We start from the raw sequence: 15,372 nt of genomic DNA, 5'->3' as shown, positions 1-15,372 counted from the left end.
GGTCTCTGAGGGGAGGCGTGAGGGCCTGGTTGCACCACCGGGTTACCATTGCCTGAAGGCCTACCGGACCTCAGTAAACAGCACTGTCTCCCTCTCTCCCTCTCTCCCCACCGCCCGTCCTTGCCTTCTCTCCTTCCCTCCCCTTCACCTTCTGCAGTAAACCGGTCCCCTTCTCGCTGTAGCGGGCTGAACCGCTCGGAGTCTCCAAACCGCGAGCGCAGTGACTTTGGGGGGAGCAACACCCAGCTGTGCGGCAGCGGCAATAACCTCTACACCCCTGACTACTCAGTGCGCATCCTCAGCGACGTGCAGTTTGTGAAGGTAACTCCCCAGCAGGGCAGCCGCAGGACTGGTGGGGAGGCGGGTGGAGCTGCACCCCACCCCGCTGCTCCCCAGGTAAGCCAGCGGCTCCTTATTCCCTGGCCTTGTTAGCTTGGTTTCTGCACATGATTTGTCATTCTTTTTAAGATCTCCCTGTCCCCATTTTTTGGTGTGGGGAAAACTGAGGCGCAAAACAATAGGGAATTAGCTTGCAGGCAGGACTGCTTCCTTAGGGTTCCCTGCCGTTGGCACCAGGTTGATTTTTGTTTCTTCAAGGTAAATTCGCAGGTGATTAATAAACCAAGTGTGTAGAGGAAGCCATGCTATGATTTTATGTGTGATAGTATCTTTTTACATCTTAGTACTTGAAATCTAAAATGCAAGTGAAAATCCCACATATAACTATTACATCCCTTGACGTCACTGAGCTCTTAAGAGTGAACCACTTTGCAAACACAGTGGAGAGAGGCGGCAATGCTCATTGCTTTGTAACTAAGGAGGAGGGGAGTTGTTCCTACAGAGCCCTCATTGAGATGGGTATTTTGCAGAAAACTTCTAAAATCTCCTTCTTCCTCTTGGTCTGACAGGTTTGATTGTATTGCCTTTGTTTGCTAGCATTCTGCAAACCATTACACGCTTGGGCCTGTGATCAGGAGAGAGCCCCGTTTATCTGAGTCCAGCAAAATACCCAGTGGTTCACTTGGTAACTCTTGTCCCAGGTGCAGGCTGGCTAACAAGAAATGAAGAGGTCCTAACAAAGGTGGGAGAAAGTCCTTCCCGTCTGCCGAGGACACGTACCATGATTATATGAGAGCAGTGTGCACTGGCTGGCTTTCCAGTGAAAAAAAAAAATTCCCAGAGGGAGGGGTGGAACCTAGGGAGTGGGGTCAGATGATAACTGTGGAGCACCCTGGGCAACACGCTTTACTAGTCCTTTGTCTAAATATCCGCTTAGTCTCACAACCATCCTATATAGTTGATTCTACCATCATTTCCATTTCATAGATGAAGAGACGGGGGCTTGAGGAGTAGAAGGCCAATGGCTAGTAAGTGGCAGAGCCAAGCTTCCAAGTTGAGGCTTTCTGTCTGCAGAGCCCAAGCTGTCAGATCCCTGGGCTTTAGGGAGAGCCGGGGGAAATCAGAGTTGAAGGGACCAGGGAGAAGTGGCTTTGGAGACAAATCCAGAGACTCATGGGTGTGTATGACTGTGGACACTTGACAATCTAATGTGACAGTGAGATTAAACCCCAGAAAACCTCCCTATTGCTTCCAGCCCTGAAGTCCTCTCACTATACACCTGCCTCAGAAGGGAAGGTACCAACAAAACAAAATGGGAGAAGAGAAACTGCTGTGCTCTTACCTGTTCGTGGTACTGCCCACATGGCTTGTGGGAAAAGAAATTGAAAGACACAATATGAGCAGGGGTTCAACAAATATTTGCTGACTGCCTGCTCTGTGCTTGACACTGTCTAGGCATTGGCAAGATACTTTGGTGAACAAGACACCAAGCTCCTGCCCTTCTACAGCCTCCATGCTGCTAGGGGAGAAAGATGACAAGTAACCACATCATAAACAGCCTAGGGGATTTCAGGTAGCAATGGAGGCTATGAATCAGGAAGTAACAGGGTTGTGGGATAAACTGTGATTGGGCAGAGCTGACGAAGAGGTTGCCTTAGAAATGGTTATCAGAGCAGTCTGGGAAAAGGACACCTTTGCTGAGACCTGGAAGGGGAAGTGGGGAGAAGGTTCAAGATAGAAACAACAGAGGCAGGAAAGAGCTCAATGCTTCAAGGATCTGAGAGCTGGCACATGATGGGCAAAGACAGAGGCTGGGCGAGGTGAGAACATTGTGTCAGCAGCAGTGCTGCCTCGCATCTTCAGACCACAGGGAGGCATTTGGACTCTGTTTTAAGTGCACTGGGAATTTTTGTTCAGTTTGTTTCTCCAGTCTTTCCATTTGTCTTAGTCTGTTTGGGCTGCTCTAACAAATTACTGTAGACTGGGTGGCTTAAACAACAAACACTTCTCACAGTTCTGGAGGCTGGAAATCCAAGCTCAAGGTACCAGCAGATCCAATGTCTGGTGCAAGCTCACTTCCTAGTTTGCAAATGACCAGCTCCTTGTAGCCTCACACAACAATGGGGAGGAAGCAGGCTCTTTTCTTGTCAGGACACTAATGCCACTGCTGAGGGCTCCCCTGCTATGACCTATTTACCTCCAAATACCATCATGTCAGGGGTTCAGATTTCAGCATATGAATTTGGGGGTCAGACATTCAGTCCATAATACCATTTATATCACAAGTTCAGAAAATCAATGTAAGGACTTGGCTGACTGTGGTAGGGAGAAAGATGATGAGATTTTGGGGGAGTCATGTTTAATGAGCAGCGGTGATGAGCCCAGAGCTTTCTGAGCACCCCTAGTGTGCATAGCCTGGGGAGCACTTTCAGGAGACAGATTTGGCAACTCTTCAATAACTTGGCATTAAGTCTGTGAGGATTTTCTTAAAACTCACAGATGTCACCTCACACCAGTCAGAATGGCCACCATCCAAAAGACAAGAAATAATAGTGTTGGGCAAAGATGTGGAGACATGGGAACCCTCCTACACTGTTAGTGAGAATGTAAACTGGTGCAGCTACTATAGAAAGCAGTATGGAGGTTCCTCAAAAAACTAAAAATAAAAATACCATATGACCTAGTAACTCTACTTCTAGGAATTTACCCAAAGAATACTAAATCTCTGATTCAAAAAGGTATATGCACCCCTGTTTATTACCACATTATTTACAACAGCTCAGATTTGGAAGCAACCAAAGTGTCCACCAGTATATGAATGGATAAAGAAGATGTGGTACATACACACAATGGAATACTATTCAGCAATAACAAAGAAAGAAATCCTGCTATTTGTGACAACATGGATGGCCTTAAGAGGGTATTATGCTCAATGAAATAAGCCAGACATAGAAAGACATATACCACTTACACATGGACTCTAAAATCAAAACAAAACAAAACGAACAAAACAGCAGTAGACTCGTAGACACATAGAAGTGACTGGGTGTTACCATGGGGGAGGCATTAAGGTGGGGGGTTGAAATAGGTGAAGGGAATAAAGAGGCACAAAATCTCAATATAAATTAGTCATGGGGATGAAAGTACAGCATAGAGAATATAGTCAATACTTCAGTAACATCTAGAACATCTTTCTGCATTGACAGCTACACTAGTTGGGATGAACATTTAATAATGTATATAACCGTTGAATCACTGTGCTGTATACTTGAAACCAATATAATATTGTTTATCATCCATACTTCAATTTTAAAAAATCAAAAAACAAAACTCACAAATGAGCCCATGTATCCACCCCTAGAACTTAAGGAAAGGGTATATTCTGCAAATAACGAGGGACACGAAAGGTAAGTGTCTTTCCTGATGTGAGACAGTGGGGTGTTGAGAATCCCAAATCTGAGGCCAGTTCTCAGGTACTGGAGTTGTCCATTTGATCAGAGCAGAGGCCTTGCTGCGACCGGGGCAACCAAGCAGCAAGAACACAGGCCTTTTCTCCCCCTAGACATTGTGAAATTGAGAAGATGAAAGGTCAAAAGGAGAAGTTGAGGGGAAAATAGAAACCAATTGAGGCATTATTCAAAAACCTCTTTCAATTTGTGGTTCCAGCCTCTTAAAAACTTTCGTTTTAATGGGCAGTTCCATAGAAGGGAACTTTGGGAGAGCACACTCCTGTTTTAACACAAGCATTTGTTTTATTTTGATGTTGATTTTCTCTCCTGTTCGTTTTTTAATGTAAGTTAAGGTAATATCTTAGACTGAAGTTAAAAATTCTCTCCTCCTGATTTAATTGACTCGTTAGGGCCGTTGTTTAGGCTATTCTTTTATTCACTCCCCCTCCCATCCCACTGCCCAGCCTATTTTAATATGAAGAGAGTTTTTGAGGAAGCTAAAGAGAAGATGGTGTAAAAGAGGCGTTTGCACCGGCAGAAGCCCCTGTAACCAACTGCAGGAAGATTCTACAAGGGTTTTCATGTCCAACAGATGGAGTTTCAGAACTGTTTGTTAAGACCCAGAGTAATTTGACTTCAAGATAAGTTACAAAATCAGAAATAAAGATAACCAAATGATTATCTGGGAAAGATATTAAAAGCCATGATTAATAGGAGTTACCAGTTAGGAAGTACCAAAGAATCCAAATGTGTTCTGTAAATTTCATTATTAACTAAGAATATTTGGCAGATGTTGTAGTCTGAATTGTGTAACTGTGACCAAGATGCACCATCACCATCTTGTGGCAGGATCCCTAAATTGCAGGATTGTGTTTTGAGGAATGAACATCATAAAATGATCACAGTAGTTGAAGGTTAACTTGTGGACACATTGGCTGCTGAGTCAAAATGTCCTAAAGAGTGCCCTTACTTTTTGTTCATTTCAAGATAGACAGATCTCTGTTTCCTTTGTAATTTAGAGGATGCTTGAGTACTTAACTGAGTCAAATAGAGGTAAGACAATGTGAACTCAAGCTGTTGCTAAGAAATGAACAGTGGTTTGATGCCCTCAATGAACCAATTGGTAAGTATTTTTTGAGCATTAAGGATGGTTCTAGGCACCATGAGCTCTATTAAAGATGTATAAACATTTCCTCTTCCTTGTGAGGAGACTGAAATCTAGTTAGGGAGAAGAAATGTAAGTTAACTAAGAGTGACCATAGCAAAGTAGTATCTAATTGATTATGAATTTTTGTGGCACCTATTTTAAGCACTATATTGGCTGAAGAATATACTAGACTTTTAAGAATTAGGAAAGAGTAAGAAAAGAGACACCAATAAACAGGGCAATAGGAGGCACGTAAACACTCAAGGAGCTGTAGAGAGAGAAGCTGAGCTGGACCGGCAGTTCTGAGCTAGGCCATTGCTTCTGCCCATGCAAACACCCCTTTTACACCATCTTCTCTTTAGCTTCCTCAAAAACTCTCTTCATATTAAAATAGGCTGGGTGGTGGGATGGGGGTGGTGAATAAATGCACAGGCAAGCAGTGGGAACATCACTGGCCAGGTTATCAGAACTAAGCATAGAGGTTCAGGTTGATCTGCTAGGCTTTTGCTGTCCAAAACAGTAGCCAGTAGCCACATGTGGCTGTTGAGTGCATGAAATGTGGCCCACCCAAACTGATGTGCTGAAATGTAAAATACATATTAGCTGTCAAAGACTTAGTACAAAAACAAATCTAGAATTACACATTAATAATTTTATATTGATTCCAGGTCGAAGTGAAATTATTCTGAGGATGTTGGATTGAATGAAACATGTTATTAAAATTAATTTCACCTGTGTGTTTTACTTCTTTTTAATGTGACTACTAGAGAATTTTAAATTACCTATGTGCCTCACATATTTCTAGTGGATGGCACTGTACTCGATAGAAAGAAGTTCTTGGACGGTTGAACAAGGGAATGGACCAAAAGTAAGGCGTGAATCTAGAAATGCAGCTGGAGAGAGGTTGCTTCCCTGAATACCTTTTCCAGAGTGGTGCCTCATCAAGAGTTTCTTTTAAGGTTGACGCACTGACGTGGCAGTAGTGCATGATTTGTTTTCTTTTTAAAAAGCAGTGTGTAGCAAGGAAGTGAGGCAGAGAAGTTAACCAGTGGGTGGTCCCTTTCCTTGTATACAGCTACTCATCAACAGTGCAGACCCTCCCCTAGCCTCTGCCCTTCCCCCTGTACTGGGTGACTCCCCACCACCATCACACACACACACACACACACACACATACACAAACACGCACACACACACTCTGCCATGCTTCTTCCCACCAATGTCAGGTATCCTGGATGTAGCTGTCTGAATCTTCTCTTTAACCCTATTGACTAAAGAAAAGACATTTTGTCCATATTTCTCCTGCCTGGAATTTGGAAGTCCCCTTCTGGCCTGGCTGGGCTTAGCTCTCCAGATGCCTTCACTTGCAGGTGAGGTGTGACACATCAAGAGTTTGACATGACTGTGGCACCCATGGTCCGAGAGGGCACCTGGGAGACCTCTGGGTGGACCAGCCCCCATAGCATGATCCCAGATCTGGTGCTGAGCCAAGTCCAGAAGAAAAATCCCTGTGCCCTCTGGCACCTCAACCTCCAGCTTCCTGACAGTAAGAACCGGGCCAGCAGAGCTTTCCTTCCAGCGTCCCCACTGTCCCTTAGGAAGAGGGTCCTTGACAGTACTGTGATTGTGTGTGTGAGACTCCCCATGGGCGACCTCCCTGCTAACTGGAGGCGCCCTTCATCCCCTCCGGGGTCCCAGCAGGGCGGGCTCCTCCAGGTGCACTGTGAGAATCTGGAGCCAACAAAAACAGCATGGGAACTGTGGTGTCAAACAAGCAAACAGCCCCTTTGTCGTCCCCCAGCCACTGGGCTGTACGGCTTGAGAAAGGCCCCAGTTAATGGATCCTAGATGGCAGGACCTGTGGCTGGGTTGAAAAGCACCTTAGTGGAGCTGTTTCGGGAGCAGAAAGGCTGGCCACATGCAGGGGACCCTGCCCAGTTCCTCTGACTTCAGCCCCTCCCTGCCTCTCCTCCCCAGGTCACACGGCAACAGTACCAGAACGCGCTCACAGCCTGCCGCATGGACAGCTCGCCCCAGTCCCCGGACATGGAGGCCTTCACTGATGCAGACTCCACCAAGGCCCCTGTGACCCGGGGCACGCCCCAGACCCCTAAGGATGACCCTGCTGTCACCCTCCTGAACACCAGGAGCAGCCTGCCGTGTAAGTCAGTGGGGAGGACTGGCCGGGCTGCTGTGGAGTGAGGGGCCCTGCCTTCCTCCCTCCGCCCTGCCCAGAGCTGCCCTCTTGTGCCACACGGAGCCCCAGGTCTTCTCCAAAGCAGGGAGGTGATGCACTTCATTGTCGCCCCCAGGCAGCCGCACAGACGGGCTGAGAAGCCCCAGCGAGGTGGTGTACCTGAGGATGGAGGAGATGGCCTTCACCCAGGAAGAAATGACAGACTTCGAGAAGCACAGCACACAGCAGCTCTCACTGTCACCTACAGCTGTTCCCACGAGAGCAGGTCAGGGAGACACCCCGGGCCTGGAGGAGCAAGGGGGGGTCATCGCCCTTGGACTCCAGGATGGCCCGGGACAGCCCCGTGTGGCAAGCCATGCACCCCAGCCCCTGTGATGCTTCTCCCTCCTCAGGTGGCCAGGGAAGGGAAATGGACCTTCCTGTTGCTGAGCACCTGTCCTCCGGCAGGTTCATGTTAAGCATTCTGCCAGGAAGACAGTGAGGGGGCCAGTGTTACGTTCTGCCTGGATTCAGATCCTGGCTCCTTCATTTAGAAGCTATGCAATTTTAAGCAAGTTACTTTTACCTAAGATTGTTTCTTTAATAGATTAGTTTCCTTATATTAGTGGATATAAATCACGGTAGCTAGCTAGCTCATAAGTAGCCTTGGGCATAAATGAGATGACATAGATAGTGCATAGTAGCACATTCTATAAATATCAGGTACTTACTGGACCTACTTTACAGATTAGGAACCTGAAGTCAGCCATCACTCTTATTGGCAGGGCCCTTCCCTTCCTCTGGGCCCCAGAGACTAGAGGTAATGTGTTGGATATCCAGAGGTCTGAGATCATATCACCTCCCTCTGAGATGTTGAATGCTTCCATCTTGATAGTGGTGTTCCCCGAACAACCAGAGTCTCACCGGTCCTGAGATCCTTCTCTGCTTGCCTCCCTGAGATAGACTTCCCCAAGCATTCAGCAGGCCCTCCAAGACCCATCCCCCAGGCCAGCAGTTATCCCACCTAGCTGCTCAGACCTGCCCCATCCATAGTCTAAGACCTTTCTTTTCTAGTCCAGAAATGACCAACAAGTGCTCACTGATTCTTGAAGTCAGTGAGATAGCATGTTTGAACTCATGGCTATCTCAGCACATCTGGGACATACACAATCAACATTCAAAGACCTGGATTTAGAACTGATTTCTCCCACACATACTGAATTCAGTAGATAAGCATGCAACAAGAAATTGTATCAAAGGAATAGGAATAGGGGAGAGAGAGTAGTCTGTGGAGATATCTAGTCCATCCTCCTTCTTTGACACGTGAAGACCCTGAGGCCTGGAGCAGGGAAGTGGCTTGCCCAGGCCACAGCTGCACTGGAAGTACACTCAGCCTTGTGGCTCCGGGTCTGGCGCAGTTTCCAGCACACCTCTTTGCCTCCCGAGCGAGGTGCTTATGGCATTAGCGGTAAGGGCCTCAGCCTCTTCCTGGCTCTGAGATTCTGTGAGTCTTGGAATCCCTGCTGGGCTCAGTGGAAGAAGACAAGAATGTGTGCTTAATTGTTACTGAGCCCTGCGATGTTCCTGTGCCAGGTCAAGTAGGGCGAGGAGGCATCCCCAGATGGCCTCAGATGTGCCTCCTCTTTGGCAGAAACACTAAGCCCAGAATATCTTGTCTCTTCTCTCCCCTGCCAAACGGTTGTGTGGATACTTGGACTCTTGCTCCTATTCTCTGACTCTTTGTTCCTTTTGTGGCACTAAAACACCCCTTGTGAACTAACCAGAGCCATGGGTTTCTTGGGCATCCCCCTTGTTGAGGCCTCCACGATTCGGCTCTGGTTCTGAACTTCCACCTGCTGAGAATCGTGAGTCGGGATTGCCCTGCCTGGGCTGCCGTGTGGGTGGGAGGACTCGAGTCTTTCTTCAATCTTTTCCCCTCAGCATCAGACAGTGAATGTTGTAATATCAACTTGGACACGGAGACCAGCCCCTGCAGTAGTGACTTTGAGGAGACCGTGGGCAAGAAGCTGCTGAGAACCCTGAGTGAGTAGCTCTTCACCCAGGTGAAAGCCACCCACCAGCTGCCTAAAAGCATGTTAAGATATTACTCCTGGAGGAGGAAGCCTTGGCTTCTTTGGGGAACCCTAATGAGGTACAGTCGTGGAAACCCATAATAGGGCTTCGGCCAGTAATGCACCCTTGGTCACGTAGGTGGTCATCGAGGACAGGAGTCTGCAAGCCATGGTCACCAGCCAAATCCTGAGTAAATAAGGACTTGTTGGATCAAAGGCCCATTTGTTATCTGTGGCCACAATGGCAGGGTTGAGAAGTTGCCACAGGAACCCAATGGACTGAAAAACCTGTAATGTTTACTATCTGGTACTTTAAAGAAATAATTTTGTCCATGAGACTCAGTAGAAAAGAAAGTAATGTCCTCCATAGAAAGGAGTCAGTGACAGAGAGAACAAGGTGAAAATACTCCTTCCTAAAAACAACAGAGCATCACTGCTCGATCTTTTGGCTAAGATCCAGTGTAGTATCTGTTCTTATCAGCAATATCTGATATGCCCTCTATTTGAGGACAATATATTAAATGGGCTTTTGGAGCAGGGAGATGGAATATAAGCTTGCTCTGTCCACTCCACGCATCGACCTGGTATGGCAGTACCCCCGGGAACAGTGGGGGGGAAGACAAGACAACAGAGCTGGGAACAGATTGCCCTTCTATCCTTGAGGACAAGTGTAGTTACTCCCACCTGCCTTGATGCAGAAGAGAGGTTGCCTCCGAGCTGCAGAACGGGGGTCCCTGGGAATGGCTCTGGCTCCATCCTGGAATCCCTGGCTTATGGGACATGAAGGCTGTGAAACCAATCCTTTCCCAGAGGGCACCTGGCACTCAGTTGACCAGGACCTTCAGGGGACAGGAAAGGCATGATCCGGAGGCAGTATGTGGGCTTTACTCAGTATTCTCCAGGAAATCTCCATTCCATTGTCCCTAGCCTGGGTTTGCGGCCTTTGGAGATGTCATCTCAGGTGAAAGGTGTATTCTAATCCTTCAAGATGTAAATATGCTGATATCAGTACCAGGATACAATGTAGATTACTTCTTGCCAAACTGTCAAGGGCTTCATCTTCATTTCTGCTTCTCTTTGGAAGCGAGCCTGGGCCACCAAGAGAGTATGAATGTCCTCCCGGTCTTACAGACTGATTCCTGCAAACTGTGTTTTTCAGGTGGTCGAAAAAGGAAGCGGTCACCGGATGAAGGGAGAGCCTTGGAGGAGAACTCCAATCTAACACCTCTGATCACATGACAGGCAGGCAGTGCTTGCTGGGTGTGTGAGGTTCCAGAGCTGTGGGAGACAACCCACCCTCTCCTCTCCGCATCTCCCCACGGTGACAGAGTGCTCTGCTTTGCTTACCACCTCTTCACTCCTGGCTGTCAGTTTGGCAGATTTTCCCTCATTGCCTCCAGTTTGACTCAGAGCCTTACTGTGGCCATAACGAAGGAGGTGGCTCCGGTGGAACATGCTAGAGATGGTCTTGTCCACAGCAGTCTGAGGCTAGAGAAGAAATGACCCCAAGCTGACAACACCACTCTGGGAACCCTGATGTCCTTTTTGTTCTTTGGGATCCACTGATGCCATATTTCATGCTTAGCTTAGCTCAGAAAGTGCCACTGGCAGACAGGCACATAGGAGGCTGGGGTAGCAGGTATGAAACTTAGTTCAGGAGATGCACCAAGAATTTCTCCAGAGCTTTGAGCAGTGGGTCTTGGCCATATTGGCTGGTGATGTAGCAGTACAGAAAACTGTCAGTGACCAGTTTCCTGTTAGATAAGCATTCTAGCAGCCTGGGAAGTGTGTCTCAGCCAGAATGGAAAGAATGTGAGATGGAACCTCAAGTCACTGTTTTTCCCAGGGACACATCTTTTTGGCTCCTTATCAACAATCACAGTCCTTCAATAAATCTGCTCTGAAAGACAAGGAACAGGGAGCAGAGAGACCCAGTTGGGAGCCAGAGATGGAATTTCAGGTTTTAAGTTTAAATCAAAGAAAAAAAAAACTTATGTGGAAAAATTTTAAGTTTAGCCATGACAAACCAAAGCGTGCCCAGGTCAGGGGAGAAGGATGGCGGCTCCCACAGGACTTCAGTGTGCAGTACACAGGAGCATTGAAGAATCACTCTTCTTTTCCATCCATTCTCCCCACCCCCACCCCCTACTCCCAGCAGGTCAGATAAACGTACTTAACTATAGTCCAAGAACTTAACATCTGTTTTGTCACCTGGATGTTGGGGTAAATGCAGCTCCAGAAATAACCACCAGATGGCAGAATGACTCCACATACCTACCTAAGAATAATGACTAGGAACCACACAGCCAGCCTATGGGAAAATGTGATAGTGAAGGCTGTCCTGACCTACCACCCACCCCTCCGGAACTCCCAGTCAAAGACCCAGTGATCCAGTGCTGCCTGCTGAAATCCCCAAACTATTCCCAAACTTTTCCCTCGGGTATACCAGCTAGGCTTACCTCCCTTCTTTCAAAACCACTAATTGCTCCCCATCCCCACACCCAATCAATCAATAATCACATGGGGAGGAAGAAGACTGATCATTCCTTTGGGTTATTTGCATCTCAAAAGAAAATGCTTACCCACAGGAACCTTTAACTCAGGGGTTCTTAACTTGGGGGTCCATCAACCTAGAGGGTCTATTGTTGGACTTCAGAAGGTCTGTGAAACCCCTAATACTGTCAGATTTAGTGTATGTGTTCTTATGAGTGTTTTCCAGAGGGCAAAAGCTTTCAAGTGATTCTCAAAGGTTTCAGACCCACAAGGGTTAAAAACCACTACTGTAACTAGTGGAACTCTGAGCCCAAAGTTTCTGCAATGCAGAATGAAGTGAATACTGGGTGGTTCCAGACATTTTTAACCACAAGTGGTCTCTCAGGTGTCCACCAAATACATGGGGAAAGCTGGCACCCACAAAAAAGTGGAAGTCTTCAGAAATTCTTGGCACACCCTAGGATACTATAGAACTTACACCCCACATAACTGTGTCCCCTCTTCCCAGACAACCAGAGCAGGTATTGCAGACAGGAGGGCCACAGCATGTGAGAGTAAAGATTTTCCAGCTGGAGATGCCTTTTCTAGCCATGTAGTAGGACTTGACACCCCTTCCTGGCTCTGCCTGAGGCTCAACAGTGCATGACTTCTAGCAGATGACTCATGGCTACCACCCATCCCCAACACCTACTCTTGCCTAGTAGGAATACGCAAAGTGTCATCCCTCAGTCTGGGTGCCGCAGACCCAAACCAGCCAATGGTGAGTTCTGAGCAAGTCCTGCCATCATAGGGTTTTCTTGCCCACCTCGGCGCTGGCCCGAGGGGACCTGCCCGGCTGCTCTTCCTTTCATTTCCCTGTGGGCCACCAGCTCAGGCCACTGCTGTTGCATCACATCCATCCCTTTGCAGAATCCCAAAGGAGCCTGTCACCGCTCCCTTCCCTGTTCCCTACTCCTCCCCACCATGATTTTCTTCAGGTTAAAAAAGTTAAAAGAAAAAAAGGATTTTAAAGCATTTATGAAGGCTTAATAAATTGTAAATAATTTTTAAATAAAATGAACATGTTTTTCCTGAAACGTTTTCCTTACCCCTGGAATCTCCAAGTTCTGAAGTGGCTTCATTTGAGGTGTAGGTTGGGTGGAGCACCCGTGTAATTATCTCACCAGATGCACTGTCCAGGCCAGGTGTGGGGCTGCAGTTAGGGTTACAGGAAAGTGCTGGTGCTGTATTCTTGGAGGCCAGAGGGGTAAGGTTTTGCAGAAGCAAATGCCAGAAATGGGAAATAAAACCCAAATGAGAAGTCAGTGAGAATGAGGACAAGGAAGGGGCCTGAGATGATCGATCATGAGAGGGGCTGCCATCTGTTGAACCCACGTGATGCAACAAGCACTGGGCTGGGCACCTGCCTAGTTCAAGGCCTGAGGGTGGGGGTGGCACAGTGGTTTCCAGCCAAAGGCTGGGGAAAGGAACAGGCTTATTTGTCAGTTTTAAACCAGTGCAGGAGGGAAGCAACAGCCAGGCAGGTGGGAAGGTGTGTTTGAGGATTTGTCTTTGTTAGTGGAAGGTTGGAACTTGACACCTACATTTCTCAAACCAGCACACAGGGCAATTCATGGCCTGTGGACAACTTGAGATTGTTCCCAGAAGCCTCCGTAGAGGCTAACTTCATTAATAATAATAAATCATAGCCACAACTATTTTGCTGAGCTTTATGTGCCAAGTATTATATTAACTATACATTTACTCAGTTATTTCTCAAAACCACAGTGGAGGATTTAATGGTTTTTGTTTTACAGCCTATGAAACTGGCTGAGTCATCATTAGGTGACTAGCTCAAGGTTACATAGCCAGCAAGTGGCCAAGCCTCAGGCTGGGTATGCCTTCCTCCTGAGCAGGCAAAATCTGGGCAACAATCCTACCTCTGAAATTCAGAGGCATGTGACAGGCCCTGAGCAGCAGGAGAGAAACCTGCATAAGCCCCCTTTCCCAAACTTACCCTTTTTTATGTGAACAATTGGGGGAAACCCTGGCCAAAATATATGTGAGAAGAGAGACCAAATTCCCACTGAGATTAGGGCTTTTTTTAAAATGCTAAAAACATTTGAGCATTTTGATAGGGGCATTTGGTTTAAAGAAGTGTTTTTAACAATTTTTTTCACAAGTGCCCCCCCAAACAGAGATAAAAAGTAATTATCTACCTAACAAGGGAAATTAAATCCTAAGAGGTAAGATTTTGTCATATAGAATTGCACTTTGGAGGGCCACAAAGCACTTTAATCTCACTCTTTTTGCCCAAGGACCCATTTTTGGCTCCTTGGTGGTACTCTAACCCCTCACTGAAAATTCATGGTTTAAAGCTATGTATGCTTAGGGAAAATGATAGAAGATTGACAGAAGGTAGAATCACCTACAGCAAGCATCTTTAAATAGGAAGAACAAATACTGATAGAAAGGAGAGGGTGGAGTTTCACAGGCAAAGCAAAAACAAGGAATATCAAGGGCTGCATTCAAACATGTGAAAGGTCAGCAGTTAGAAGTGCCAGCAGACTCAGTGCCTGTGGTCTAACGGAGGGGAAGACGGCACCAGGGAGCAGGACAGATGGAGGTCAAATTCCAGATCAAAGTAAAACATCTTTTTCATTAAGGTGCTCCATCAAAAGAATGGGTGCTTCACCAATACTGGAAGTACTCCAACTAACAGAGACTCCCCAGTAGAAATGAGCTGGGGACAATGTGGAGACTATACACTGGGGAGGGGCTGGAGCTGATGACTTTTAAGACCCCCATCAGCCCTCAAGACCATAGGATTTTATAACTCAACAGTGTCCTAGAAAGGGGCAGATCTTGTTAACAAGAATTATCTTTCAATATTTAAACTCCCAAGTAGTAGTAGCCCTCTCATTTTAATAAGACTCAAAATTCTACAAAACCATCATTTGGAGAGCCTCCTAGGCTCTGGAAAATGTGATCCCTGTTTAAGTGGCTCTAATTGTTTCAATAGACTAGAAGTACTCCAACTGCAATGGGAGGGATTGTGTTCTGGGATCGCTCTGAGTGATGGCAACCCTTCCGGGAATCTAGGAAGTTCACTTTCTTAAGTAATGGAAGACAGCTGGCTTCTGAAGAACAAGCCCACAAACTGACAGTGAGTCCACTAAAGGGAGACATAGTGCAAGAAAACACATTTTTTCAGTGAAAAAACACTCAAGTTCTTTCTTTAGCAACTAGCAAGTCCCTCTGTAGCACTCATTTTAAACCATGGGTTGCAACCCATTAGTGGATCACAAAATCAATTCAATGGGTCTCCATTAGCACTTTATTTCTTCAGTGAAACAGAACACAATAAGAGAATGGACTAGAAAATAATACCAGAATGCACTATACAAAGCAAGGATAAATAACATTTTGTGAAATGTGCTTCAGTTAAATATGTGTGTGTGTGTGTGTCTAAGAGATGTAAATGTATTTCTTACCTTCACCGCCCTGAAGAACTAAAGCTTAGGGCTGGGGACACAACCATGCAGAAAAAGCAGGGGGACAGACCCTCTGGGTAGCGATGAGCTTTAATGACACAGCCAACACCTACAATCACACCTGACACTTCAGACGTGATCTTTGGGACTAGACTTTGTACAGAGTCAAGCAAACACAGAGGCACGTGAGCAATGCAGGCAGCACTCCTGCCTTTAGCAAGGG

At 46.7% G+C, this 15,372-nt stretch overlaps 1 protein-coding gene and 1 non-coding gene across 4 annotated transcripts in view; both read left to right on the top strand.

Moving 5' to 3' along the window:
* The window catches only part of CNNM1 (cyclin and CBS domain divalent metal cation transport mediator 1), a 62,056-nt gene extending 47,213 nt beyond the window's left edge, over nucleotides 1–14,843 (top strand). For all 3 annotated transcript variants that reach the window (XM_017681270.3, XM_017681269.3, XM_017681268.3), the window contains 5 exons: nucleotides 158–321; nucleotides 6,913–7,096; nucleotides 7,248–7,397; nucleotides 9,053–9,154; nucleotides 10,343–14,843. In XM_017681270.3, the coding sequence (XP_017536759.1) occupies nucleotides 158–321; nucleotides 6,913–7,096; nucleotides 7,248–7,397; nucleotides 9,053–9,154; nucleotides 10,343–10,422 (680 nt within the window). In that variant the 3' untranslated portion in view covers nucleotides 10,423–14,843. The remainder of the gene's footprint in view (nucleotides 1–157; nucleotides 322–6,912; nucleotides 7,097–7,247; nucleotides 7,398–9,052; nucleotides 9,155–10,342) is intronic.
* LOC118966963 (U2 spliceosomal RNA) lies at nucleotides 9,613–9,801 on the top strand. The gene has a single exon (XR_005053717.1). It is a non-coding gene; the product is annotated as a U2 spliceosomal RNA (small nuclear RNA).
* Nucleotides 14,844–15,372: the final 529 nt, after the last annotated feature.

The sequence above is a fragment of the Manis javanica genome, chromosome 7 (genome assembly GCF_040802235.1).
Source record: "Manis javanica isolate MJ-LG chromosome 7, MJ_LKY, whole genome shotgun sequence".
NCBI classification, from domain to species: domain Eukaryota; kingdom Metazoa; phylum Chordata; class Mammalia; order Pholidota; family Manidae; genus Manis; species Manis javanica.
This window is presented reverse-complemented; position numbering and strand designations above follow the sequence as displayed.